The sequence below is a fragment of the Meleagris gallopavo genome, chromosome 8 (assembly GCF_000146605.3).
Source record: "Meleagris gallopavo isolate NT-WF06-2002-E0010 breed Aviagen turkey brand Nicholas breeding stock chromosome 8, Turkey_5.1, whole genome shotgun sequence".
NCBI lineage: Eukaryota > Metazoa > Chordata > Aves > Galliformes > Phasianidae > Meleagris > Meleagris gallopavo.
This window is the reverse complement of record NC_015018.2, coordinates 16,053,464-16,081,348: the sequence shown is the minus strand read 5'-3', so window position 1 is coordinate 16,081,348 and position 27,885 is coordinate 16,053,464. Positions and strand designations below refer to the sequence as shown.

The following is a 27,885-nucleotide window of genomic DNA, read 5'->3' as shown; positions in this document are numbered from 1 at the left end:
TCTAATTCCATTATTTTTATTCATTTCTGAAAAACCTGGATACGTTTAATGGCAGTAAATGGAAAATGAAAATAATGATTTTTGAAATACTTTAATCATATGCTTGTGTAATCTGCAGAAAAGTGTTTTGTTAGGAAAGGAAGGTGTTGTCCCCGAAGACATGGAGACTAGAACTTTTGAGGGCCCCCAGCAGCTGTGTATTTCCTTAATGCTTGGAGCAGTGACTTGCATGTCACAGATTTGAGCTGGATTCTGAACTAAGAGCAAAACCCTCTTTGAACGTTTGTATTTTGGAGGCAGTTACTATTTTTCCACCTACAGTAGAAATGTCTTATTTATATAGCCTCACAAGGTTTTCTCTGAAGCTTTCTGCTTTTCTCTTGAATTGCTATGATAAAAGGTAATGAATAAAGAATATTTTCTCATCTTTCCCCAATGAGTGAGATTATTAGATTTTCCTTCCTTGTTGATTTGGTCCATTAGACATTTAAGTCAATTCTCTCACGTTCTCTAAATTCATATACAGAAACCAGTTGTTAATGCATTAGTTTTCTACAGTGTGTTAGCAGTAGGTGTCAGCAGAAGATCCTTTGTCACAGTATATTCCTGCCAGTGTTATGTTTGTCGTATGTTGAACAAGTATAGAGTTCAAAGTGCAGACAGTTGTATTTATTTGTGCTTTCTCAAATCGTTTCTACTGCAAAATTTATAGTTTCAAATATTACCAGCATTGTGAAATTCATATGTTCTGTTAATTTTGAAGTGGACAGCACTGAGCAGCTGTCAGTAATTAGAGTGACATTAGATGTTCCTTTTAAATACTTGTGGTGTACAGAGCTTAAGACTTAACTTTACATCTCTTTTGGCATCACTGGGCAATTTTTGGTCTGGCATCTGTGCAGTGTTTAGTTCAGAAATTGTATGGAGTGGACTTGTTCTAACTTGTTCTAAGCAGTGCTTCTTGGTGGCAGACTCTCTCATGAGAAAAGCAACCTGTTTAAAACATAAACAGTGTTAACATTAATGTTTTAGCTATTAATCTTGATCCACTCTTGTTATTTTGAACAAAATAACACTTAATATCGTACCTAAGAGTGAGGGTGATACTGAGGTCTTGCAGTTTGAGTATGGCTGTGGTGAGTGATTCAATCTATGTTAATAACCTCCCTTCTGTAACAGCAGGACAGATCTTCTGGAAAGGGTCGGTCCTTGTCGTGTATCTTTAAATACAAAAGCAGGTTACATTTGTTTCACCATCACTAAAAATCCTGATGTTTCCTAATCTCAGCCTGCTTTTGAAAAATTCTTAGTGTAAATTTGTATTTAATTTCTAGAATTACATTCAAAAATTCTGATGAAAATAATCTTGTTCTACCACGTTAGCAAATTCATCAGTGCAGCTGAAACTTCTAGATCCAAAGCAGTCCTCTGTGGAGCTTATAGAGTAGTTAGTAGTAATTAGTACCAGAAAAATTTGCTATTATCCTGTGAGCGTAGGGCCGTAAATGTGTACTTTTCCATCTGGTTAGAGTTGATCATTGGTGGATGAAGTGTTTATATTAAGACCATGTTGTTTTGAAAATTCTAGGTGGCAGCTTTTTAGCTTGCAGTTTTAAAAAATGTAACTTCTGTCTTTAGGGACCATCTTGATCCATTTTATCCAGTTCCCTTCCAGCCAGTTTGTATCTCAGTTTATGCACTTTCCTTTCTTCTTGGAATCTGCTTTACGTTTCCTTTGTATCTTCTCATTTCCCTCACTTTTGCTAAACTGCTTCTTTTTTCCTTGATACTAAGAGAATTTGAGTATGAGAAGATGGTGTCACTGAATACCAGTTTGAATGTATGGCAGCAAAACAGATATGAACTGCTATGGGGGGAGCAGAAGTAGTTGTTTTAATTGCGTAATGCAAGGTTGGTAATGTTCTTCACAAGCCTCTTTCCATACAACTCAGTACATGGCAGTGGTAAGAAAGGGAGCATGCAGTCAGCAATCAGTCCTTAGAAAAATTACGCTGTTCTCCAGCACATTGTACTTTATGACCATTTTTCTGATATCTTGCACAAAAAATAATTCAAGAAAATTAAGCTTTACCAGTACATACTGTAGAAAAGCATCAGCAGTAAACTGTCATTTGACAAAACTGAATGTTGAGTTGCTTGGACTTTATTTTTGGCACCACCAGTGTGAGTATCTTTGAGTGCCTTCTGTAATCATGAGAAGTATTTGTTGTATTTGGCATCTGGAAGTTTCATCTGTGATTAGTAAGGCAGAGAGGACAGGCAGCTGAGAAACTGGAAGGCTGGTTCTCCCTTGTTCCTAAACGTGCCCAGGGAAGTTTATGTCTGTAAGGCGAGGTAGCTGATGTTTGTTCTGTGCCTGGACTGTAGATTGCAGGCTTTAAGAACTCTGGTCTTGCTTTTGCCCAAACCTGTATTCATATTGAAGAAAATCTCTGAAGTATGTAATTTTAAAAATGTGGTTTGGTTTCTTTGTGGTTATAGCTGAACGCATTATGATAAGCTTCTCAGTTGCCAACTTTTCTCTTTAGGTGAAGTGGAAGAAGTCGGATGTGAAATTTGAAGACCGATTTGACAAGTACCTTGACCCATCTTTCTTTCAGCACAGAGTATGTACTGTACTAAGACAACCTTACGAAATATTCCTCTGAAATGTGTGTGTTAGTTCAGAAGATGTAATGGAAATTTTTATGGCTGCCCCCATTACTGTTCTTCTTTAGAGAAAATGTAGCGGGGGGCCGTTTTGAAGCAACCGGTATTAAACTTACCTCTATTTGTTGCATTCCTTCCCCCAGTGTCTTACCTGTATTACTTTTTTTAAAATTGAATTCTAATTTTAGATTCATAAGTTGTCCTTTCCATTGAAGCAGAGAGGTACCATCACATACTGTATTATTCAGCTTCCAGAAATTGCCCATCACCGTGCTGTTCTGAACGTCAGACCAAAAGGCACCATGCAATTGTTAGCAACTGTACTTACTGTTTTTTTGGATTTTTGTAAGACACAAACGAGCTCAAACGGTCAAATCCAGTCATTAAGTGGATGTTGGGACTGTCTCTAAATATAATTTTCTGCAAGTAGTTCGAATGTAGGTCTGAAACATTGGCCATCTGATAGCCAACAAAAAGCTTAATTGTGTTGGATTCTTTAAATTCAATATTTTTGTGTGGTGATGTTTTGCAAATTGGAAAATTAACTTAATTGAAATAACTTTCTGGCATTTAAATTGCAGTAGAGTAAGCACTATAGAAGCTTTCTGCATAGAATCCAGATGATCTGGCATAAAGCTACTAGCCAGTGGAAGACTATTAAAAATAAAAAAAAAACAGAACTAAAAAGTTGTCAAGTTATTTCCAGTGTTTGTTGTTCCTTGTGTCTTTGATGTGGCCTGTAGATCTAGGTCTGTGAGGTTTTCCTCTCAGTCAGCAGCTATTAGAGAAACATTTCTCTCTACTAGGTCTTGTAATTCTTGTTAGTCTGCTATAACAATGCAGGCTGAAGCCTACTGGCACTGCAGTATGAATTGTAAGGTGTTTGGGGGCAATCAGGCAGCTCTAGGACTGTAGGTTTTAAGTGACAGTTCTGTTACTTAAATAGGATGGCTCCAGTCTTCTTAAGTGCTTCAGTAAATGTCACAGTGTGACAGTTTGAAGTGAGCTGCAAGTACCAGGGTTGTTCAGGTAAATACATTTACATGCTCGGAAGCAATCTCAGCCTAGAGACAGAACTGTGCAACTCCCCTGCTTGTCAGTCGAATACCTGCAGCTGTTTATATATACACTTCTTGACTGAAGTAAATGGAAAGCAAAAGGGTGATACCAGTTGTGATGGTTTAAGCCTGCCATTGCAGTTTCCTTTAGGGTATTATACTGAGCAATGCTTCTTTCTGAAATCAGAAGATATGCATTCTGTTTGAGCTTAGTAAGAAAACAGAAAGTGTGCTTGTTAGAGCCACAGTAATGCTGCAGCACGTTTTAGTCCTGTGCAATGTAATTGTTTATTCCATTGATATTTTTGTGACCCGTGAACGTATCTTTCACCAGTGTAAACCTCCTTAGTAAGGCAGGAGTACATTGTGCCTTTACTTTGCCCAGGGAAGCATGCATAGAGTTGTTCAGACTTTGCTGGTGCTTAAGTAATTTGTGATAACTTGGTTACAACAGTTCAGCTGTTGAAAAGCTTTGTGTAGTGTTTCAGAGGCCTGGTTTAGTGGGACTTTCTACAAGTGTAGTATTGCATACTGCATGTGGGCTTATTGTTGCTTAGCTAGCACTGATAGGCTGTCCCACCAAGCAATATTTTATCTGTATTGAAACAGATTTCAAACACATTTATGATTCTAAATCTTCAGTGTATGTTTTCTTTTTGTAGATTCACTGGTTTTCAATTTTCAATTCTTTCATGATGGTGATCTTTCTGGTTGGCCTAGTGTCTATGATACTAATGAGAACTTTGCGAAAAGATTATGCAAGATACAGCAAGGAGGAAGAAATGGACGATATGGTAAGATCTGCATTAGCAATTTTATTTCAGGCTTAACAATTTCTCTTCATGCATTCATTGAGTTAGCTGCAATTGGATGGCTTTCTTCAGTTGTCAGAAAACTTCCCATGGGTGTTTTGAAAGTGTTACTGGTTTTCTTTACAACATGCTTCTAGGTTGCAACCCAGAATTCTGTTTTGTTGTGTTAGTGTTCGTGTCCCCATTTAGATTAAATGAGATCTACTCTGAGTAGATGCATGTGCTTCACTTCCGAGGATTTTAGAGGCAGGAAGAAAATCTAACAGATCTTAATACATCCTACATTCAAGTTATATTTTTTGTCATTTTTCTCTTGAATGCATCAGATCTAGTGGAAAAGTAATACGCTTGCATTGGATTTACTAAATTAAATCTTTGATGTGTGCTTAGCTTGTGTGTTTGTCTAATTATGGCAATGTTTAATTACGATGAACAGATTTAATTTTTTTGGTTGTCGTTCCTAGGACAGAGATCTAGGTGATGAGTATGGATGGAAGCAGGTCCATGGAGATGTTTTTAGACCATCCAGTCATCCTCTCATATTCTCATCACTTATTGGCTCTGGGTGTCAGATTTTTGCTGTGTCTCTTATAGTCATTGTTGTTGCAATGATAGAAGATTTATACACAGAGTAAGTATAATTGTTCCATGTCTTTCACATATAAATGCTTAAATGAACAAAATAATTAAAAAAGTGATAGTTCTGACTGGCTTGGAAAAAGAAAAAAAAAAAAGTAGTTCCAAAGCCTATAGGAAATAATCAGTAGTAGTATTTTGGAGGAGTCTTGAATTCTAGTGAAAGTTTTCTTGTAATCTGACTGTGTGACTTGGTCATCTTTAACTTCATGAATTCTTGCTTTTTCACATGATGTGTTTTGAAACTAGTTTGTTCTTCTGTGATATTGCTGATAGATCTTTTGGGAAAGAAGTGTTTGAAGATGCATGTCTCACTCCTGCTTTCATCTGGAGTGACAGTGTATTACTGTATTACACTTTTTGTTCCTCTCTGTCCTGTGAAGATGAAATTATGAGTTTACTGTGTTGTGAATAATCTTTTCTGCTGACAGTGCATTAAGTCAATCTAATGCACAAGTCTCAGGTTTGGGAATTGAATCTCCTACATTTTTTCAAACAGATGACAGATGCCACTCAGCAGATGTTACATGCAGAACCTATATGGGGTGGTCTTTGGTCCTGACTGGGGAGAACTTTCTTAAACAGTACTCCAGTTCCAATTTAAGATACCAATTATGGTTCACCTAGTTCTCTTTCTTGCTTTTCAACGTGCTTGAGTTCTTTTGCTGTTCTGGATTATATTCCTCAGTTTCTGTAGTGATTGTGTTTTGAATAATGAAGAAAACTGTATTCTATTTTCCCTTATCTGTCACCTGTCACCATTGGTTTTAAAAACCTGTAGTACTCCTGATACACCACTAGAGAGAACTCTTGTTACTGAAGTTCCCTGCTTTTAAATGGCATGTTTAAAAACCTGCTATGTGTCGGTATCTTGGCATATTTTCATTTTTCATATGATGCCATTCCCCTTTGTGCCTCCTTGTCTATATTTCTGCATACGCTTATACGCATTTGTCATTACACAACGTGTTGGCACTTTAAGAGAGGGATTGAAGCAATTTCAGAATGCTTGTGCACTGTAGTGAAGCTATAAGTTGGTAACAGCAATTGTAAAATGCAACAGGTCAGTAATTTTAAGAAGTATATATGCACTTAGCCTTTTATTGCAACAGGTCTTTATATCACTTTTAGTGGATTCTGGGTGTGTAACTGAAGGCTTGACCAAACCTGGACCAGAACATTTATATGTTGAGGAAAATAGCAGTGCAATTTCAAAAATGCCATAAACCAGCAGTGTGGGAATGATTGCCTGTCAGTGTTCTTCAGGTCTGTTAAAACTGTTAAAGTCGTGCACCTGATGCCATCTAAAAGCCTCTTGGTGAAATTGGATCATGCCAGCTATTCATTTATTAATAGTGATTTGTGTTTTGAGCGACTTTGCCGATAGAGTATTTGGAACATAAGTGAGTAACCTTGAGAATAAGAAATCTTGAGATTTTACTTTTAGATGAGCTTCTACTGATCACTTTACAGATAACTTAGATTTACATGCATCACATCAAACTTCATGGTCTCCTGGGGTTTTGCACAGTTTCCCAAGTTGGCTTAAATTAGAACAACTGTTAAAACTGGTTTCTGTCTAGCTTTCTAAACAGAAAATATTAGCTTTCTAAAATAGAAATATTACTTATTTATTACAGAATCACAGACTGGCCAGGGTTGAAAGGAACCTCCAGGATCATGAATTTCCAACCCCCTGCCACATGCGGGGCCGCCAACCTCCCCATTAATACTAGACCAGGCTGCCCAGGGCCCCATCCAGTCTGGCCTTAAACACCTCTAGGGATGGGGTATCCACAGCCTCTCTGGGCAGCCTTCGCTAACAAGCAAATGTTAGTGTACTTCTCCTTTAATGTGTGTGTGAGCAGCAGTTACATTTGCTTTGTTCACTTGTTCTGGTCATGAAAGCTGGTTGTATTAAAGATGACTTTTTTGACAAAGGCAGGCATCCAGCAATTGTTCATCAGAAGGCAAATTACCAGTAGTCTAGAATCGCTCAGAGCAGCAAACTGGCTGAACTCTTTCTGCTGTTTCTTGTAGCCAGAGTGGCAGAGGGATGTGGGGAAACGGTTCTCTTCACAGATAATTTGCAGCTTGCTATTCTTAAGTATCATTTTAAAAATGTGTGCTGGGATGGCTTTTATAATTTAAAATTATTAGGTTTGCATGTAAAGTTTCAGAAAGTATGCCAAGATAAATACTTCAACATTTAATGAGGTGATAATTTAGAAATGACCAAACTCTTCTGATTTGACTACTCCATGCTGATTGTGGTTCCAGTATTTATAGTTTCTAAATCCAGTTTTCTAATTTTCTCTAAGGTGAACACTTTTGGTCTTAAAAGTTATTTCCTGAGGGATGGCAGAAACATTTTTCAGAATCATAGTCAATTTTTTTAACACTGACTTTTATGTTAATCAAAGGGTAACTTTTATCTGCAGTAGTTGAATCTTATATTTACTATATGACAATTAAATATTGCATTCGCTAATACAAATCCAAATGCCAGAGTATTTTGGGCAGAGGTACTTGATTCCACTGAAAATAAGTGCACAATAGGAAAGAATTTTGTATGCCGGACCCATGTTTCCCAGATTGAGTTATAGTTGACCAGAAGCTTTGAATAGAAATAGTTTTCATTTTTATGTAGACTTTACCTACATTTGCACATTTTACTGTAATCTTTTCTCTAATATTGTTTGCTTTTCTATTTCATTTACAAAACCACGTCTTGTAGGAGAGGATCAATGCTTAGTACAGCTATATTTGTTTATGCTGCAACATCCCCAGTGAATGGATATTTTGGAGGAAGTCTTTATGCTAGACAAGGAGGTAAATTATTTTTGTGTTTCAACATGTTCATTACAGTGTTTTATGAAGAGTGTTATTTTTATTTTCAGTGACATAGAAATAGTCTCGCAGAGTTACATCGTTCATTTGGAATCCGTCAAGATAGTAATTATTTTGAATACATTTAAGTTCCGTGTTATTTCTTTATTCCATATTAGCTCTGTTTTCTGTGTAAAAATAGTGAAACTATGCTTAATTTTAAAATAATAAATACATCCTTGCAGTTCTTCTAGCTTAATCCATTCCTTACTCTGCAATAAGAAAGTAATCAGTATGTGTTATCTTATACAGGGCTTTAGGAAAACGATAGGAAAAATAATTCTGGTGTGATGGAAAGTATTCAGTCTTAACTGCATTGAAGTCCATCATGAGTTTGGAGGTTAGGCATCTGTATATGTGTGGCCTACATATTAACCTAGTGATTTCTAGGAAAGCAAATCTAGGTAAATCATTTACTGATCCAAAATAGTATTCCAAGCTCTGTAGTTCAGCCAGATTTGCATTTTGTTTCCAGTTCAAATGCAGTAGACTGTGAAATGCTATCATATTGGCTCATGGGGAAAATGCATACGGTCTTGAAAAATGTATGCTGTTCTTCTGATAGTTTTATATTTAGTGCACACTACAGAACCATGTATGTTGTATATATTTAAAATATGTTTGTTATTTAAGAGCTTTAGAAAGTGAATATATACAGTGAAAATTAAGGTATTACCCAAGAGAAGCATTGTTTTGAAGCTCCTAAGGGAGCTGTCTACAGTAATATCTGGTAGCAAATATTGTTCTTTCCCTTACGTGTGGTGTTTAGGAATCCTTTTCCTTCTAACTCTTCTGCTACTGAAGAGATCTGAGTTCTGTTTTGCTGTATATTTTGCTTTACACCTAGGTTAGCTAGTTGTTTAATGCATCCTGAATGCATGAATTCAGCTTAGTTGGGTTGAGACAACCTGGAGCAGGTGCGGCCTGAAGATAGCTGTACTTCTGAGCTGGCCCCAGAGCAGAGTTCTCATGCAGTGTAGCCATAATCCCAGGATGTGAGCAGGCTTTGCAGTGGACCCAGCTCTAGTATCTCTGGCACTGCCCGTCTGTAGCCTAGGTATGTGCTTATGTTTTATACCCTAGTTTCTTTGGCCATCTTTATCAATGCATGCTGTTTTTCAGCCAGAACGTGCTCACACCACATCTGTTTTTCTTTTCACGTGGCCTAGTAAATTGATTAATGTACTGTCTCATAGAAGTTTCTGGAAGCCAAATAAAAAAGGTAGTTGACTCTTGGCTCTTGCCAAATCCTTGCAGTTTGTTGTTACTTATCTCTTTCATCTTTCATCTCTTATCTCTTTCATCTTTTTTGGGAGAAGAAATCAAATATCTAAATTCTGGAGAGCTTATTGGTATTTTTTAAAGAACTTTCTAAACAGATTCCATTGGAATGTTCCTTCTTACAGGAAGGCGATGGATAAAACAGATGTTCATTGGAGCTTTCCTTATTCCGGCAATGGTGTGTGGAACTGCCTTCTTCATTAACTTCATTGCCATCTATTACCATGCTTCAAGAGCTATACCATTTGGAACCATGGTGAGTCATTTTAGTGGAGAACTTAAAAACCACTGTAGACATGGGAAAACTACCTTTTAATCAAAATACGGTTGTGAGTCATGGTTTCAGCTTTTCAATTACAAATTTGATCTGGGAATGTTTTAATGTGCAAGTATAATTTCCTTTAATCATAACAGATGCTGATTTCCAACAGCAAGCCTCTCTGCTTAAAGTGTCCCTTCTGCTTTGTGCTCAATCTTCATTTTGTAATAATCTTGTACAACACATGAAGTCAGCAACTTGAATGTTCAACTTGAATGTTATAAACAGTGCCAACTGTTTATAAACTTAAACATAATCCAAAAGGAATCCAAGTGGAAACCACCTCCAAATTACTGTAGTCAAGCAGGAAAAAAAAAAAAAAGCACTAAAATTTGAGACAAGAAGTCCTGAGGAGATCTGGGTTTGAGAAAAAGGATCACTGTTTTTACTTTCTGAATAGGTATTTAGTATCCAGTTACGGTCCTGTGACCGTGTGTTAACCATGTCACTTGGTGAACAATGCTTGCTGGATTACTTTAGTATTTAATCAGCGTAACTTTTCTTGTTTCTCATGGCTTTTGTGAGGGGTTTTTTTGTGCTATTGTTGGCTCTTTCAAGTAACCTGAAATAACCCTGTGAGTACAAAATAGGAAATAATAACTTGGCTCTTCAGCAGAATTTCTTTTTGAACTTACGAGGGGTGTTATTTCAGAGGAGAACTTTTTAAAGTTGTACTACTAAATAGCTTTTTAAAACTTTATGCAGCAGTTCTTCAAGAAATACTAAAGGAAGATTTGTTATCTTTGCAGAATTTGTAGCAAATCATAGTATGTAACCTTTGTCATAGCTCCCTTCTTTTCGCATCAGATTTAGTGAATTGTTTGATCAGAGAGATTTAAGTAGCTTTAGATTTCTTCTTAGTTTGTCTATTGCAAAGTGAAGCTTATTAACACAATTTTTATCTTATAAATTGCAATATTAGAGATATAATCAAACTCAATACATGACTGAAAATATTTCTGAAGAACACATTGTTAAATAATGAATGTGGTAGAAATCATAAATGATAATTAAAATGAGAGAGACAATTCTCAGTTCCAGGCAAAGGCTTTCAATAACTTTTTCCGATAGAATAGTAATAACTTCTCATGTTTGTGCTGATTATAGTTCTTTATTAGAAGTATTTGCAATGTCCACCAAATTAAGAACTTTTTTGCATTGATTAATTGTTATGAAACTAAGTTCAAAATCAAGTTAAATGTGTTTTTAAACCATTCATTTAATTTTTCTGGTTTTCCTCTTGAAGAAGGTAGACTAAAATTTTCTTTGATTATGTTTGTACTAATCAGTGAGTGCCCCAAAGGGATATTGTAGTGTTTTTTCTTTCCTAAGCTTGCAGTCATGTACAGTATTGTCAGAAAGTTTTATAACATTGATCTTTGACGTGTGCAAAGGGGATGTGTTTTACTGCTGAGCAAGCATTTACAATATCAGATTTCTGACTTTGTATTCCCATTTGGAACTCAGAAATGCTGAGGAAAGGGAATTCCACCTGCGCTGAAGTTTGTCTTGTAAATCTGTTCAGCTGATGTGTATTTTAAGATCATGGAAACATGGACATGCAAAAGCAGATGGGAATATAAATCTTCAGGGGTCACTTAATCAGGGATGTTAGGGCTCTTTATACATAGTGATTTTAACAGTCTCAAGGTTTTATGAGCGTGTTTGAATCGTTATGACTGGTAATAAAACTTCAGTGGAGTTAGGGGACTTTCAGTAGGAGAAGGTTATGAATTGGAAACTTCATCAGAATCATCAACGCTCTAATGAATTCAAATTAACTAATGGAGCTGGTTGTGAAAGGCCGTGAAAACTGTTTGAAATTATTGTATTATGCTGGGGTCTGAAGTCCCTGGGAAGCTCTCTAGATATATGGATAAGGTACCTTTGCATCTTGTCACCTTTGTTTTTAATGTAGAGAATCTTCCATAATTCTCTAACGTAAACTTGTTGCTGCTTCTGTTTTGTGGAATTAAAATCTGTCAGCTGAATACACTCAAACTCAGAAATGACATACCTACCCTGGGATATCTTGAGGCTACCCTCCTTGATTTAAAATTTCTGGCAAGAATTAACCACTTTTTCTTCAGTGCTGTAAAAGTGGAAAAAGCCAAAACTGAATTGCTGAAAAGAATTTCTGGGCTAAAAGGTTGCTAAGAGACTGTGCTTTAATATGACATCCTGTGATTTGCCCTGTTTCTCATTGCTACTTGCAAATGAACTGCAAGGTTCACTTCTCTGCACCTTAATTCCTTCTTCCAAACAGATTTTTTCTGTTAACTCTAGGCAAGGGCAGCTGATGCTCTCAAAACCAAGATAAGCAAGTTGACACGCAGTTTCTGCATCTTTGATCTGCCTGCTATCTGCTTCTCTGCATTTTGTGTTCAAGCACTCAGAATAATCGATCCCTCCAGGACCATCATACACCTCACTGTTGTTTTAGACTGTTTTAAACAAGGTGTTTGTGCACCTTGAATATCTTTTTCTTGATGTCTGAGATTGCCTCAAAGATGTGGCAAGGACTGGGAGGACCGCACTTATTTTCTGCAGTGTTTCATCAGTGTTGGAATTCTGCCTTTAGCCCTTTTGGATGTTCATGCCAGCTATGCTAGGGCAAATTTTGTGCAGTATTTGAGTCTCAGCAAAGGCTTAACTTCTTCACTGGGACATCCTTCAAAATGCAGCTAAGAATGTGGCAGATTTTACTCAAATATGAGAGCTTTTTAAAACTTGATGGCTTAAAGCTTTCAGTACCCTTAGCATTTCAAGCAGATGTAGAAGTCTGTTTTTTCTTTTATCTCTTCACCTTTATATGTGTTCCTTGGGTGATGTTCTACTCTTTGTGCTTTTGGAGCCCAAAATTGTTTCCAGTTTGTGTTTGTTAGTAGGATCTCATTACTATTGAATGTGGAATTCTGAAGCTCTTGTATGCCTTAGCTGAACTTCCATTGATTTTTGAGTCTTTCCAGTGTATTAATCATTTTATTTTGTTGTTTGAATTATAAATGGAAAACAGAGCATAAGGCAAACTAAAAATAATTTTAGTAATAGCAAGTGAAGTGAACTCTCTCTAGTTTTTGAAGGAGTATGATGGTAGTTTTATACAAAATTACTAATTAATGCTGAATTTCTAGAGTATGCCGTGGTAGAACCTCCTTAATTCTGACATTTCATAAGCTGTGGCTGCTTACCTTGTTCTGCATGTAATACGTAATTTTAAGGTTCCCATTAAGACTAGTATGACTAATGTAATATTCTGACTGCAGAATCGAAGCAACTTGAACTATTTAGGTTGTACCATTTTTGTTTTGTTTGGACAGTAGATTCTAAGATTTCTAGTGTGCATTTTTAATGATTTAATTGTATTAGTTATTTACAAAGTACTTATCTTGGGATCAAGAAACTACTGTTGGCATCCTTTATTCTTTGTTGAAACTGGAAAGAGGTATTTTCTATGACAGATAGCTTAATCCAGGCTACAGCCATCCGTGACTGCTGTAAGGTAAAATAAGTGTTGGTTGCCACTGAAAGAGGTGAATGTGTTAGCACCACAGATTTTCATTCATTGAGCCAGATCAGGAAATGAAATAACTGAATGAGACCTGCCTGAAAAAAAGGGAAAAAACTAGTTATATGTGTTCAGCAGATTGCTCCTTCACATTTGCTTGAAAGGGACTGTGGAGTCCTTGGTCAAAAACAGCATTTATGTTGAAATTGACTCAGCTTAATGCTTCTGGCTAAATTTTTTAACAGTTCTATTTATTACCCAAAGTAACATCCTATATTAGCAATTCAATTGTTATAAAATTAAAAACGATTGATTTTGAAGCCTTCTTTTCTTGCTGTGTGTGATGTTTTGTCCAATTCCACGTAGAAAACTTTCACTGTACTGATTCATTACCTCTACTGGGGGAAGGTTTCATGCTGTCTAAGGGTGCAGTTTTGGTAGGTGACAGGAAAGATCAAGCTGCTGCCTTGACAGTTAATTTTTATTGCTTTTCTCCCTTGTGCATTAAGCAGTCAAGGCACCACAGCCTGCCAGTTGCTGTTTAATATTAGATATGCCCATAAAAATTTTAATTATCACCTTCGAATGAAGTTTAATCTACAGTTGTCAGAAAATATGAAACACATGGTACTCAAACATAAATTATTTCCCCCTCAACAATGTTTCCTTTCAAATAAGGAGAAGCAAATTCTGTGCCTTCAGTCAAGGGCAGTAAATATTCTTTCCCCCTTAGAACAAACAAAGAAAAGGTGTGGTGTAGAAACAACACAAGCTTGGCGAGGTTGATGGTTTCTCCTGTGACAACTACAATCTGTGTACTAAATCACATACTCAGGTGTGAAGAAGATATGTAACAAAAATGCAGTAGCTGAAATAAGTATGTTTTAATGCAATGTCTTGATAGAAAAACTCATGTAATTTGCTCGCATTTCTGTGAATTATGGAGAGTGTGTGCTTGGTTTTTTCATGAACTACTGTTTTTTCAGTTGTAGTAGATCTGCTGTTCACATAATTTGTTTTCTGAAGTAATGGTGAACACTGCTGAACGAATCTCTTAAAAGACTCATTAGGATGTAGTTCTTGCATCTCTGCCTGTTGTGCAACTGCTATTATTGCTTCTTATTAAAATTTTAAAAAATGAATAAAACTGCTGGTCCCTGTGGAGAGGTGCTTCTGTGGGAAAGCAGAGCAACCTTCATTGATCCTGCCTTCGTTCCTTCTCACTGTTTGTGATGATAAAATGAAGGCAAGTAAGGGCCTGAGCTGCTTTTACAATTGTATTGTATTGTAATCTCATTTTTGAAACCTTCAAGGCAGAAATCTTTCTTTTTTCCTCTTAAGTTTGTCTTTTTTTTCTTTTTTCACTCAAGATCTGGTTTTATCCCTACACAAACTCTATTTGTTTCAGATTTGGCTTTAAACTCTCTGGGTTTAGGAATTGCCTAGCCTGCATTGTAACTGCCATGGTAATTTGGGGCAATAGGCAGAACGTGTTCATCTTGGGAGGAGGCAATGTTTTCACCTCAGATCTGAAATAAATAGGATGTCAGAAGCTAAAAAAAAAGCTAGTTATTTCTGGTCATTTGTCATGTCCAAAGAATGTCAAGAATGAAGAAAGTAATTTTCAGCTAGCATCAGTCTACACAGGTAGGCTACCTTGAGGTTGGGCGGTGAGATGAAAGTGAGAGAGAAGGTGCTACTGAGATTAATGGTGTGTGTTGATTGTAGACAACACTGGTTTTGCTGATCAGCTTTCTAAGAACAGCAAGTTGCTGTCACCGGAGCCCTGTTGTTTGAGAAGACTGAATATTCATGTCTTTATCAGCTAGTGCAGCTTGTCAGAGGCAGGTGGAAGTGGAAGACATTGCTAAGTCTGCACTGTGATCTCCCCTTGCTCATTTTGTTTGCCCGCCCTTGCACTGCAAAATTATCTCAGTTAATTTTTAGACTTCTTAGTGGTTCCAGGAAAAAAAAAAAAGCACTCTAAATCCAGGCATTCTCAGAATGTAGTATAGCATTAAGACAAGTGGTGCATTGTACTGCTCAGTAGATTTCAGCAAAGGTTCTGGCTGTTCAGTGTGAAATTCATTTGTTTTTCAACTAAATAGAACAAAATATATTACAACATTGTCAGTCATGTTTTGGCTGATATGATAACAAAACCACAAGCACTCGGGTTTTCTGATAGATGGCAATTACAGATGTACTGAGGACAGGTTGGCAGGAAGCCATTATTCAAGGAACATTGGTCTGTCTTAGCTCGTTGTATGCAAGTAATCATTTCTAGATTTCAGAGTTGTTGGTGGGTCTGTCTCCCAAAAAAACGCAAGAGCCATGCCCAGCAGGAGCAAATTGGGCCTGTTCCTTGCTCACCTGATCTGCAGGCATTCAGCTCTGTGGTTGTATCACCAGTGTGTGATGATGCTGGATGCCTTTCCTCATCTCTCGAGTCTGCCAGCTTGGTGGCTAGACCTTGGTTTCCTTCTCTGAGGCTGTATTCCTTCCATGCAGATTTTCTATGGTAGATGTTTTGTAAGATGGAAAATCATAAGTAATCATATGTAAGTTTTCTTCCAGTGAGACTGAAATTCAAGGCCATTGCTGGACAGTTTTTCTGCAGTAAAGTATTGAGATAGATTTGCTTTCTACTGATATCCACAGCCAAAATTTATTTATGAGATCAAGAACTGAAATGAAGCTACAGACTCTTGATAACTCTGCCTGCAAAAGCCAGCTGTAGTTGGATGAGTAGTACAGATGCAGTCCTGTGGTGCCCCTGGCTGAGCTTCCTACAAGTGCCAAGCAGAAGCCCACCTTATAGCCAACTGGGGAGAACCACAGACAAAGGCAGCCTTCTCATCCCATACCCCTGAGCAGGCAGAGTGCAAAGCAACCTCGTCTTTCAGTGGAAATGATTTTCATATGGTCAGCTCAAATTCCTTAGAGTCTCTTCAGGCCTTAATTCTTGAATATCTTTTTACCCCCTACAGCTCAGACAAGCTGGGTCTTTTTCGTCTATATCCATTAGATCTAAAGTTGTTATTTATTTTTGTGGTAGTGGTGCTCTTATCTGGTTAAGTTTGAAGGGTTTTTGAAGTATATTATTAAATGTATCACTGAAGATGTTCTTTGTCTCAGCCGGTTTTTGGCATTTCTCTCTCAAAATTCTCATCTGCTCATTCTTTTAGGTTGAGAAGGTTTCAAGTGCAGAGCCTGCATCCATTAAGTGAATTATATACTTCCATAATTCATTCTTAGTTGACCTCAGTGTCCCACCTAAGACATTGTGCTTGCTTACCTGTGTTTTTCCAGTAATGGAAAAGAAATGGGAGATAATAAATGTATGTCTGCTTTATTATTGCCAAGTGTAAATACTACTTAGTTTCCCCTTATTTACTGATGAAGCTTCTCATTTTAGTGGCTAATAATGCAATGCTTTAATAACATCTCCTCAAAGAGGTATAAAACAATATGGAGAGTGTTTCTGCTTGTTGACTGCCTGGTTGGTGTACCACTTCTGTGAATTTTAAAATCTTGATCCATTCAACCGTAGGCAATGTTTCCTGTTTGCATCTGGCCCGGGCTAGTGGTATTGTGCAAGTCAGTAACACAGGGATAACCCACTCACTCCCTCTTGGCAGATGTTACTTTAAACTCATGTCATTGACTTAATACTTGTTGTATTGAACTAAAGTAGTACAATTCCTCATCCTCAAAAGTTAGTAAAATGTTTAAAGCTAATTCATTTTATGCTAAAGGTTTGTGAGTATTTAACTTGTTGCTAAACGTTTTTTTTCTGTTTTGGAAGGTGAAAATACACTACCTTCCAGGAATAGTAGTAGAGATACATATGTATATTGGAAAAATTGTCCTGCTAAGTTTTTAGGGAGGATGCCTCATTGGAAAGACGTGGAACGTTACCTTGACTTTGCATTATGCTTAAACCTAATTTTGATATGTAAGTAGGGCCATTGTGCTTTTAAACTAAGTATTTAAATATACCAGTGGTCATTTGTGTCTTGGGCCATCTGTGTTCTTAATTACCTGCATGATGGATAGCAGAGAAAATCAGACCTAGTATTTTGATTGGTAGCGTTCTGATGTGGTTTTGCAATTCTTGTTTAGGGTTCTTGTGGGTATTGGATTTAAATTCTTGTACCCAACAGTATTTGTTGTAGATTTGTATGCAATTACCTAACTGCTAGACTGACTCCCAAAGATAGCTGCAAAAAGTGAAAAGAAGCTGGCAAAGTTCCCAGTGATGAAACACAATTGAGGTTTCAGTTTAATTCCATAGCGATTAATACAGTGTTTAGAGGAAAACAATAAAATAAAGAATCTGCAATAGTTCTATAGTTGATGTAAGAAAATATCTCTGACACTTTTTAATAATATCTATTACGAAGTCTCTCAGGGAATAAATACTTCATTTGATAAAATAGTTGTATATTAACTAATGCTTCATAACCAAGAATATGATTCACAGCAGTGACTAATATAGACAGACAGGGTAGGTTGATTATCTTCTTTCATCTTTTTGAAGTTTTTGGATTTTTTTTTTAATTATTTTTCATTTACAGGTGGCAGTATGCTGTATTTGTTTCTTTGTCATTCTTCCACTGAACCTCGTTGGTACAATTCTTGGCCGAAATCTGTCAGGACAGCCCAATTTTCCATGTCGTGTCAATGCAGTGCCTCGTCCCATACCAGAAAAAAAATGGTAAGAAAAACCATACATGTTAACTAAATGCATTTGCTTCAATACATTTAAAGTGACTTATCACTACAGCTTTCTAAAGTAACTTTTCTGAGTAGAGTTATGTCTGGAAGAGTACTTTTACTAAAATTTTATAAGTATGACATTTTTCTTTTGAATGCAACCACCAACCACAGTTAATGGGTAATAGATAAAGCAGATTTTACAGTCCAGGATCACTGGTTTACATTTGGCCTGAAATGCTCTTTAGTCTCTTATGTAAAAAGGATGGTTCCAACCTATTTCTGATATGTATGTCTTGAAACTAAACCTGTTTTCCTTAGTTAATGCCTCTTACAGGTTTAGGATTCAGTGTGCCTTGGAGGCAGAACTGTTCTGTTTAATGGTCTACACTTTCAAGTTGAGACATTTGCAGGGTAAAGGTGGGGAAGAGCTTGTAGTGCTCTTCTGTATTTTTGTTGATGGTACAGAGCCTAAAATATTCCGATGTAAATTGTTTGAATTACAGATAAGCCTTAATTATTTTTGCAAGATTTGTAAAGGAGTGCCTGGTCTCAAAGAGTAGACTTGTGTTTTTTTTGCAAAGCTTGAATGCAGCCACTTTTTCCTATTAATTTAACGTAGAGATTGAGGCAGCAAACTATGGAAATGAAAATATTCTCAGAGGATTTTCTTAATAGATTTTTCTTGCTTTCCTGTTCAGAGGAACACAGTGTGAAGGGGGCACTGAAACGTGTACACTCACAGTATCCAGGAAGTGCAGCACTCTTAATCTCTTGTTAGTGGTGGATTGTGCAGCACAAATGCTAGGATTTGATTTATACTGTGGCCTGTATCTTGGGAATCTGATAGATTTTGCAGGATAGGATGACACGACAGAAAAAAAAGTGCTTTCCATAAAGATAATGTAAATGCATGGTGTCAGTTTAGACAGCTCTCCCTATAAATAATAAAAGAAGCTCTAAATTAAATCACTGGTTACCAACCATGTTTGAATCACTGCAAGTACTAGACAGGTCACCTTTAGTAGGTGACAGCCTCACCTGCAGGTGGGTAAGTATTAATTTTTGGCCATATGCTTATGACTCAGTATAGCGTTAAAATGAACACTGGTTCTTCGTCATATAAGGATGACCCCAGGGAATTTTCATTCCGGTATTTGCAGTTCTGTCGTCAACAACAACACTGAGTTATAATCACTTCATTCAGGGCTGGTGGATGTTCTGGGGTTTGATTGCTTAGGCCCTTTCCTGGCAAGAGAAATTCTTTCTGTAGCTGTTAAGGCTGCTTAAATGCATGCCTCTATGCTTGTAGATCAGTGTGAGTCTTACGTTTGCTTCATGTTTCCCCAAGAGTGACTCCTCATTCTACCCATATGCAACATCCTTGGGGGTGCCTTCTTTCTAATATACTGGTACGAGACATATTCTTGTTAGCATGCCTTTAAATAATTTTCTGGGCTTTATAAAGTACCTAGTTATATGTTGTATTATATTTTTAGAAATATTATTACTGTCCCTAAACTGGTCTTTATATCTTTCAGGTTCATGGAACCAGCTGTTATTGTTTGCCTTGGTGGAATCCTCCCTTTTGGATCAATTTTTATTGAAATGTGAGTTTGACAGCTACTTGCCCATTTGATTAAAAACAGTAAGTTAAGTCGAATTGCAATATTATCTGCATATTTTGTTTACTTTTACTCTCTGCAGGTATTTCATTTTTACTTCATTCTGGGCTTACAAGATCTACTATGTTTATGGCTTTATGATGTTGGTTCTGGTTATCCTCTGCATTGTGACAGTTTGTGTGACTATCGTTTGTACATATTTCCTGCTAAACGCGGAGGATTACAGGTGGTAAGTATTGTGCTGTTTGCATAGTTGATCAGGCTGATAGTTTTGTAGAATCAAGAGTCTTGACAGGTCTTTTCAAAGTATCCCATGTCCAGATTTTATCTGTAGGGAGTAAAAGTGAGTTGTTGGATCCATTCTACAGAGGAACTTTCTTGATGAGCATGCATCTGATCATGTATGTGTATATGCATTAAAAAATACATTGAGGTACAAGTGAATATAAAGAAGGATCATCATTTGATATCGGCAGTTGATCTTGGTCTTGCAGTAGCAGCTTTTATCATGTGTAGCAAATGTAGATTTTGATAAATAAGTCTGTAGAACCAGGATGCTTTATTTTTAGTGCGTTGTGCATCTTCTTGGGAAGCATTTTCAGTAGATGTGTGATAAGTGTGTGTGTGTTTACTTTCAGGCAGTGGACAAGCTTTCTTTCTGCCGCATCAACTGCGATATATGTTTACATGTACTCCTTTTACTACTACTTTTTCAAGACAAAGTAAGTGACAGTCTTCTTGAATATCAGTTTGCCAAAGAAGTTTATTGGGGTATACAGGGAAAAATACCTACCATAAATTCTTATTTTTTCTTTTTCAGAATGTATGGCTTGTTTCAAACATCATTTTACTTTGGTTATATGGCAGTATTTAGCACAGCTTTGGGAATAATGTGTGGTAAGTTTCGAATATACTGAAATTTTTCAGTCAGAATTTTTCAGACTGTTATGTTTTCTCACTTTAGCTCTGTGTTTTTGATGCAGGAATGTGTATGAATTTTAAGGAAGAGTATGTATGTATTGTGGAGCGAATTTCAGCTCCTCTACAAAGTTGAAAGACTCAGTGTTAGGCAAGAATACAAACAAAAAGGGATAGGTTATTTTTAGAGCAGACTAACTTCCTCGAAGTAAATTCCATGTTCGATTGAGTCCATGTTAATATTTTGTTTTGGAGTTCTTAGTGTAGCCCTTTGCCAAGCAGCTGAGTATACGCACTGGGGCACCATTGGAGTTGCAGTACTGATGACTTCTGTATCCTGTGACGTGTTTGTGTGGGTGACAGTTCAGAAAGGACTGGAACATCAGGGCAGCATTTGTAAAATAAGTATTGACATTCAGAGATGAAGGAGAATGCAGAGTGCTACTATGTTCAGCAGGATTTCGTTGCTTTTCAAGGTACCTGTTTTAACAGGTGTTTAGTGAAAAATAGCATTGTTATGGAAGTCATCCAGTGAAGCCATGTATATTTGTTTGTCTAGTTTTATTTTTATCCTTTTTTTTCCCAGAAAGAAACTGCTTCTTGGTTCTTTTATGCATTATGTATGATCCTTACTTAGTACTTTCCTGCATAGCAGTGAGTGAATAGTCCTCTAGACTCTAGTGGAAGGTTTTCTCTGAGTTAGATATTTGGGACCCATGGTGCCTTACTGGAGTTGAGTTTATTTTCTGTAAGGTATACATCTCCTGATATCTCAAGAGAATAATTTCACAATGTTTTTTAAAAAGAGAAGAATCATCTCTTAACCTCTTTCCTCTCATGAAATCTAATCTTGCCTCATTGGGTTCTTGGCACATTACAAGACTTCCCTGCTGTTTTGGTAGTCTCACAGCCATTTTTTTTTTCTTTAATAGGCTTATACTTTTCAGCTCTAATCTTTTCTTTATAAAGTGCTCGGGCTGGTATTGATTAAAATGTCTGTGATGCAGAAGCTGAGCTTGCCTACCAGTTCCTGTAATTAGAATGTTTTTTAAAACATGGAAGAGTCAGGTTGTCAGATGTTTTCCTGTCATGGTAGTACTGTACTTGATGGAATATTAGGACAAAAATCTAAATTTTTTTCAGATCAGAAAATACTTCTGTTACGTTTCATTTTCACACCTCTATTGAGATTTTTTTTTTTGGTCTTTTTTTTAACTGTGTTATAAGAGAAACTTTGAGATTTCTTTTTACTGAGAACTCATATTTCCAGTATGGGGGGGGGGAGGAGAAGTCTCCTGTCAAAAAAAAGCATTTGTCCAGTAAGTTAGCACAATTCTCTACTGAGTGTACAACTCTTGTGTGATGTTCGTAGAGCTGTGGTTTGGATGCTTATGCATATGGCCATGTTCAGTATCACAGTTGGCTATAAGATGAACTAGTTCAGACCAAGGCAGCCACAGTGTAAGTGTGCAGGCTAGTATCATCCAACTCTTTTTAAGTGCTGATGATGATGCTTAGTTGTGGGATACTTTGATCCATTAAGTCTTTTGTCCTCTGCAAAACATTCACAAGATCTGGAACTGGATTGTAGGAAGCCCATGAGAACTTCCAAATCTGTGGAGCTTCTTGTGCTTTCCTCTTGCTGCCAGAGAATAAAACTGGTTCCCCTACTCAGTGTATGGCTGTCTTTGTTTCAGCTGGGTTGGAATTGCTTTCTTCAGAGTGTCTGATATGATGCTATGTTTTGCTTCTATGGGAAAAGGGATGTTGACAGTGTTTATAGTTGCTGCTAAGCAGTGTTGTACCAAGCTAATGACGTTGCAGCTAAGGATCCAAGGAGCTGGGAGGGAACAAAATTAAGACAGCTGACTTAGAGTAGATGAAGGGATATTGCATACCAAACAACATCATGTGGGAGTTTGAAGGGAGTTGGGAGTTCATCTCACCCTCTTCTCACTGAGGGGCTAGCTGGGCATTGGTCAGGGTGCACTGAGCAATTGCTTGTGCAGCACTTGTTATATACATTCATTATATAAACGTATGTATAGTCATTACTATTTTTTTCTCTATCTTAGTAAGCAGTTTTTTCTCAACCCACAAACTCTGCTTTGTTGTTTCCGATTCTGTCCCTCATTCCACTGGGAAAAGGGAGGAGCGAGCGAACAACTGTGTGGCACTCAGCCACCTGCCAGCTTAAACCACAGCAGTCATTTTGGTGCCCAATGTAGGGCCCAAAGGGTTGAGATAACAGCAGATCTGACCAGAGCATGTTGACACAGGGTATTGTGGTAGTTTAATAATTGCTGATCATTATATTAATTTTTTCCCTATTTATGGAGCTCTTTAGGAGTCTTGTCGTGGAGCTGTACAGAATAGCATCTTGCTTACTGTTTGTTTTCCCTGCTGTGTTGTCTGTTAGATTAAGGTTTTTATTTTGCTATGCTGTGTGGCCTTGTCTTATAATGAAATAGGCAGCTGAGAAGTTTTGTGTGCATGTGACATTGCAGTCATCTGTGGGCTTTGGGAACCATGTTGTTAATACTTTAGTGATTACACTCTTTGCTTTGCCTCTTTGCCAGATCTATGTAGGCAAGTTAGGCACCTTATCAGGTGATAAGAAACTAAAGAAAGAAACTGTTTTTTTTTCTTTCTTATTTAATTTACATAAACTAACTGTCCTGCATTATTCTCAGGAGGACGTTCTTTGTTTGTCTTCATTGTCTAGTGTTCCTTGTCCACTCCCCTGACTTCTGTTCACTGCCTGTGAAGTGACTTTTAGATTGAACCCCTGAACTTGGCCACGGTCATTAGTGGTACTTCCCTGATACAGTTGCTGTGGTTCAGAGTGAGTTGTGACTTGCTTATGGAGTTGAGAGCTGTAGTCTCATGTGGCTGCTGTTTTCTACTACTCCTCACTTTTATTGTATCCGCATATTCCCAAATGAAGCAGAATTAGTTGTTTGTTCTCCCAAATACCTTGTGGTATCTGGCGTCGCATCACTAGAGAAGCTCTCAAAGAACAAGTTCTGGAATGTGTGTGAGTTTAGGAACTGATCTGGGCATTGGATCTGCTGGCAGCGCCTGCTTTAACAGGCAAAATACGATGAATCTTAGAACAGGAATTCAGTACCCTTATTTTGTCCATTTGCTGACTGAGACAGAAGATTAATGTCATTAACAGGCTACAGAAAAGTCTACTTGTGCTTCTGTTTAACTCCAAGCTTATGTCATGTCTGCAAATCACTGCCTGGCCTCCCCTCTGCTGCATTCTCAGTGCGTTTAATGCTTATGAGCAGCAGCCTGATCTTGTGCGTACTGTATTCATTTTAATGATACTCTACTTTGTCCAGGCTTGTAATACAAGTACTTCATTTGCTGACCAGGGAGTGACTGCCGTATTTGCCCTGCTTGAAATGTCACACAACAGCACAGGCTACCTCTGCAGGCTCTTTATTATTCCAGTTGTTATATAAATGATGCATCAGGTTTGCTTTATTTAGGTTTCTTGATATTACATGAATGTTGGGCTTTTGGAATTTGAAAAACAGAGTTTTGAGCAAGTTTAGTGGCTGGACTCATGAATTATCTGAGCAGTCCCCAAAATTTAAAGAACTGTCATGGTTCTGAATAAATCTGTGTTCTGCAGATATTGTAAGACAACTGTGTTTACTCAGCCTGGCAAACTTGGTTCTGAGTTTTACCAGTAGGTTACTCAATCTCTTTCCGAGAAAAGGTCTCGGTCTCATGTATTTCTTCATGTTTCTAAGTGTGCTTAGTCTTTCAGTATTTTGGGTGTGGCATAAACTGTTGCCCTGTTTAAAACAAAACAAAACAAACCAACAACAACAACAACAACAACAAAAAAAAAAAACAAAAAAAAAAACAAAAAAAAAACAAAACCAAAAAAACCCCCCAAACAAAAAAATTCAGTGACCTGTTCTTTTACTACTGCTGTGACAGTGCATAATCTGCTCATGACTCTTACTAATTTGAAAACCACAGGTTGCAATTTCCTTTAACTACTAACTGCTACTAGTTTAATCTCTTTGCACAGACCTCCTTGGAGTTTAAGGCTCCTGGGATGGGGATCTATTATTATTTGTGCCTTGTGGGAAGAAAAAAGCCATCTGCCAATAAAACATTCATCCAGAAGGCATGCAACTTATAATAAAAACCTGCCCTCCCATCTACCTTCCCTGCAGAGTGGGTGATTGTATGTTTTTTACCCTCTGTTCAGAAAAAGGGACCCGGTTATTGGCAGCAGTAGGGGGGCTACTATATTTATCGAGGCCAAGTGAGCATGGCCTCTTGATAAGATGGCTTAATGGATTTAGTTTGCTAGGATAGGGGAGTTCTTGCCAGATGATTGCTGGGAGCGTGGATAATTGGAGAGAATGTTTGAGAAGCAGATAAATAATTTTGTGTGCAGAGTGTGATTTTATGCGACTGTTTATTTCTGGTTTATTTTGATCAGCTCTCTAACATTCAACGTTTTCTGCTTCCTTTGCAGGAGCTATTGGTTACATGGGAACAAGTGCCTTTGTTCGAAAAATCTACACTAATGTGAAAATTGATTAAGGAAGTAAGGAAGTTGAACTATGGATCAGTTCCTGTTTTCAGGGGGATGAACTTGCACAACTAAAAGCGCGAGAAGAGATTTGGGTTTTAACACTGGGCACTGTATGGGTCTCCATTTTGTGGATGGCTTAAAGTAACATCTATTTCATTGATCCTAGGTTCTTAATGACTGCTTTCTCCAACTGTTCACAGCAAATGCTTGGATTATATGCAGTAGGCATTACTACAGTACGTGGCTAATCTTCCCAAAAAACAAACAAACAAAAAAGACCCCAGCGCATTTAAGATGAATAGACTAGCTCTCTTCAGTGAAGAGGACAAACGGTTTATTTAAAGCATTTGTTCCATTCAGTAAAAAGGGGGAAGCTTGGCTGCTAAAACTGCTTGATCAGTAGTCTTCCTGGTACTTAACATTTCTAACTTATGTAAAAATGCTGTTCCAGAAAGATTACTTTTCTGATTTTTACTGCCATTGCCAGGATAGGAGGTATGTTTTATATTTTGAATCCAGGTGCTTTTTGGTTTATTTGCGTTACTGACTATACCCTCCATTCGTTTAAAAATAATTTAAAAATATATTAAAAAAAAAACCCACATGCATGTAATATATCAGCTCTCATTCTAGTTGGACCAACTTCCTTTTATTTATCTTTAAGGTGATATCCAACTATATCTTAAATCCATCCAAAGAAAATAGATTTTGAAGACGGATGTGTTCTCTGCAATGCAATTTACTGTACAGTTAGAAAGCAAAATGTTAAATGAAGAGGATTGTTTGTTTTTTAATAAACACTCTGAGGTCTAGATTAAAACAAAACCAACATTTTAACTGAATGTCTAAAGTGATTCTCCTTTTTTTTTTCTTTCCCAAGTTATTCTTGCTTTTTTGGGGGGTTTGAATGAAGATTTTCCTTTAGACATTATACAAGGGGTAATAAGTGTATATAACATTAAATAATGTAACTTAGGTGTAGATCCCAAATGTATTTGGATGTACAGATTTACTACAGAGTACTTTTCTGATGATTCGGTGTAAAAATGTGTGAATTTGGGTGGCTTTTTACATCTTGCCTGCCATTGCATGAAAAGTTGGGTTTTCTTCACAACGTGTGTATGTCATGCTTTTCTGTTCTTTCCTTTCTCAAGCTCTTACAGGAATTAAATTTGTAATTTAGAACATTTTAATTTTTGTTAATCCTATCTGGACACTTGTGTAACATCAAAAGCACAGTTGCTTTACAGTGTTCAGAAAACTAAAATAAACTTTTCAGACAAAAATGTTCTGATTGTGAAAATAGATGAGTTTACAGTTGAAAATGTTTGATAAGGCAGTGAATGCCTGTTTCTGTATATGACATCAGTATGTTTTTCAAGTATCAAGACTCCACACACTGAATTCAGAATTTCCTTAAAACTGTGTTGTACGATACAGCTCCATTGTGGCTCATCAGCATCTTAGAATTCTTTTTGACTGGACTGTTTGTGGAGGAATCTGTTCTGTGATGGAGCTGGTATACTGAGAAAAAATGGGGTAAGCACGGACTAAAATGAATGGGCAAATAAAGGTCTCTCCAAGATGACTGTTAATTATGCACTGTCTTTAGCTAGAAAGATCCTGAGTGTGTTTGTGACAGATTTAAGAAATGTTTAGCATGATGCCTTTTGGTTTTTGTTTTTCTGGGGGGGAGGGGAGCATCTGATATACAGGGATGTTTTTATCAGTGTGACTGTCTGAAGTAGGGCATCTACCATGGAGAATGTGACTTCCTTAATTTAAAGAATGAGAAAAGTATTTGTATTGATCAATACTTTATTGTCTCTATGTAAAAAGTACAGATAATGCAGTCGCCACAATGAGAACCAATCCTGTTTCTGCGGGTGTGGGCTGGGGGAACTGAACTTAAAGGTAGTAATAAGAAGCAATGCATCTGGCTGTGTATAGCTTCTGTAACATATTTGAGCTCTCAGCTCAGACACTGTTGGCCAATTTTAACCAATCTGTCAGAAAATAATTAGGTTTTGCTTCAAGTGAACGGGTGGTGTCTGCAGTAGAGCACTGGCATTTAACAGAGACGGTTGTTTTTTTTTAAGGTGCCGGCTGATTTTGAGATGGACTCATAAACTGGGTCAACAGTTAGTTTTCCTTTGTTCAAAAACATGGAGTCTTAAAGCAGAGAATGGGTTTTGTGCTAGTTCTTGCTAGTGTGAGAAGCCCTTTTTTCATCCATGTTCTAAATCTCAAGTGAGAAGCCATTATCTGTACACAATAAATACATAAAGTACTCCTCTGAGATGCAAGTTTAAAGGGAATATTTTTTATAATGGGTCTGTTTTTCTATTTAGAGCACTGCTATGTGATTAGTCTATCAGAAATGTCACCAAACCGTTTGTGAATTTCATTTAATCACTTTTTAATGCCACAGAATGGTGGGCTGCCTACTTGCTTTCTCTATTCTTTGACATTATTAGCTTTTGCATATCTAGATAAGATTGTATAGCTTTTAAAGTGACATTGAAAAGATACTTACTGCTCAGGCATTGCTTTTGTTTCTGTAAGCACATTCCTTTGGAGAAGTACTGTGTTTAAATAATTGACATTTTTATACTTTCACCTTAGTATATGAATAAATCGGGGATTTGCTTTGTTTTTCCCCTTTGCTTTGGTTTCTGAAGGAGTGCAAAATGCGACTAGTCCTGAACAGCCTGTCTCTGGTTGCTGTTTGGGAGTAAGGCCATTTATTTGCCCCACCCTCGTCTCCCCCTCCAAAAAGAAAAAAAAAGTGGCTCTGATGTGAACCATTCTGTTTAGTAGAATTTGGAAGCTCTCTGCTTAGATGATGTAGTCCTTCCTCTTTTATGGAAGAAATAAAGA

General features: G+C 37.2%; 1 protein-coding gene across 2 annotated transcripts in view; it reads left to right on the top strand.

The window, feature by feature from the left end:
- The window catches only part of TM9SF3 (transmembrane 9 superfamily member 3), a 36,027-nt gene extending 9,212 nt beyond the window's left edge, over positions 1-26,815 (top strand). For both annotated transcript variants that reach the window (XM_010714419.3, XM_010714420.3), the window contains exons 5-15: positions 2,550-2,627; positions 4,391-4,522; positions 5,005-5,171; positions 7,914-8,008; positions 9,472-9,602; positions 17,754-17,893; positions 19,434-19,502; positions 19,600-19,746; positions 20,156-20,239; positions 20,338-20,414; positions 24,946-26,815. In XM_010714419.3, the coding sequence (XP_010712721.1) occupies positions 2,550-2,627; positions 4,391-4,522; positions 5,005-5,171; positions 7,914-8,008; positions 9,472-9,602; positions 17,754-17,893; positions 19,434-19,502; positions 19,600-19,746; positions 20,156-20,239; positions 20,338-20,414; positions 24,946-25,013 (1,188 nt within the window). In that variant the 3' untranslated portion in view covers positions 25,014-26,815. The remainder of the gene's footprint in view (positions 1-2,549; positions 2,628-4,390; positions 4,523-5,004; positions 5,172-7,913; positions 8,009-9,471; positions 9,603-17,753; positions 17,894-19,433; positions 19,503-19,599; positions 19,747-20,155; positions 20,240-20,337; positions 20,415-24,945) is intronic.
- Positions 26,816-27,885: the final 1,070 nt, after the last annotated feature.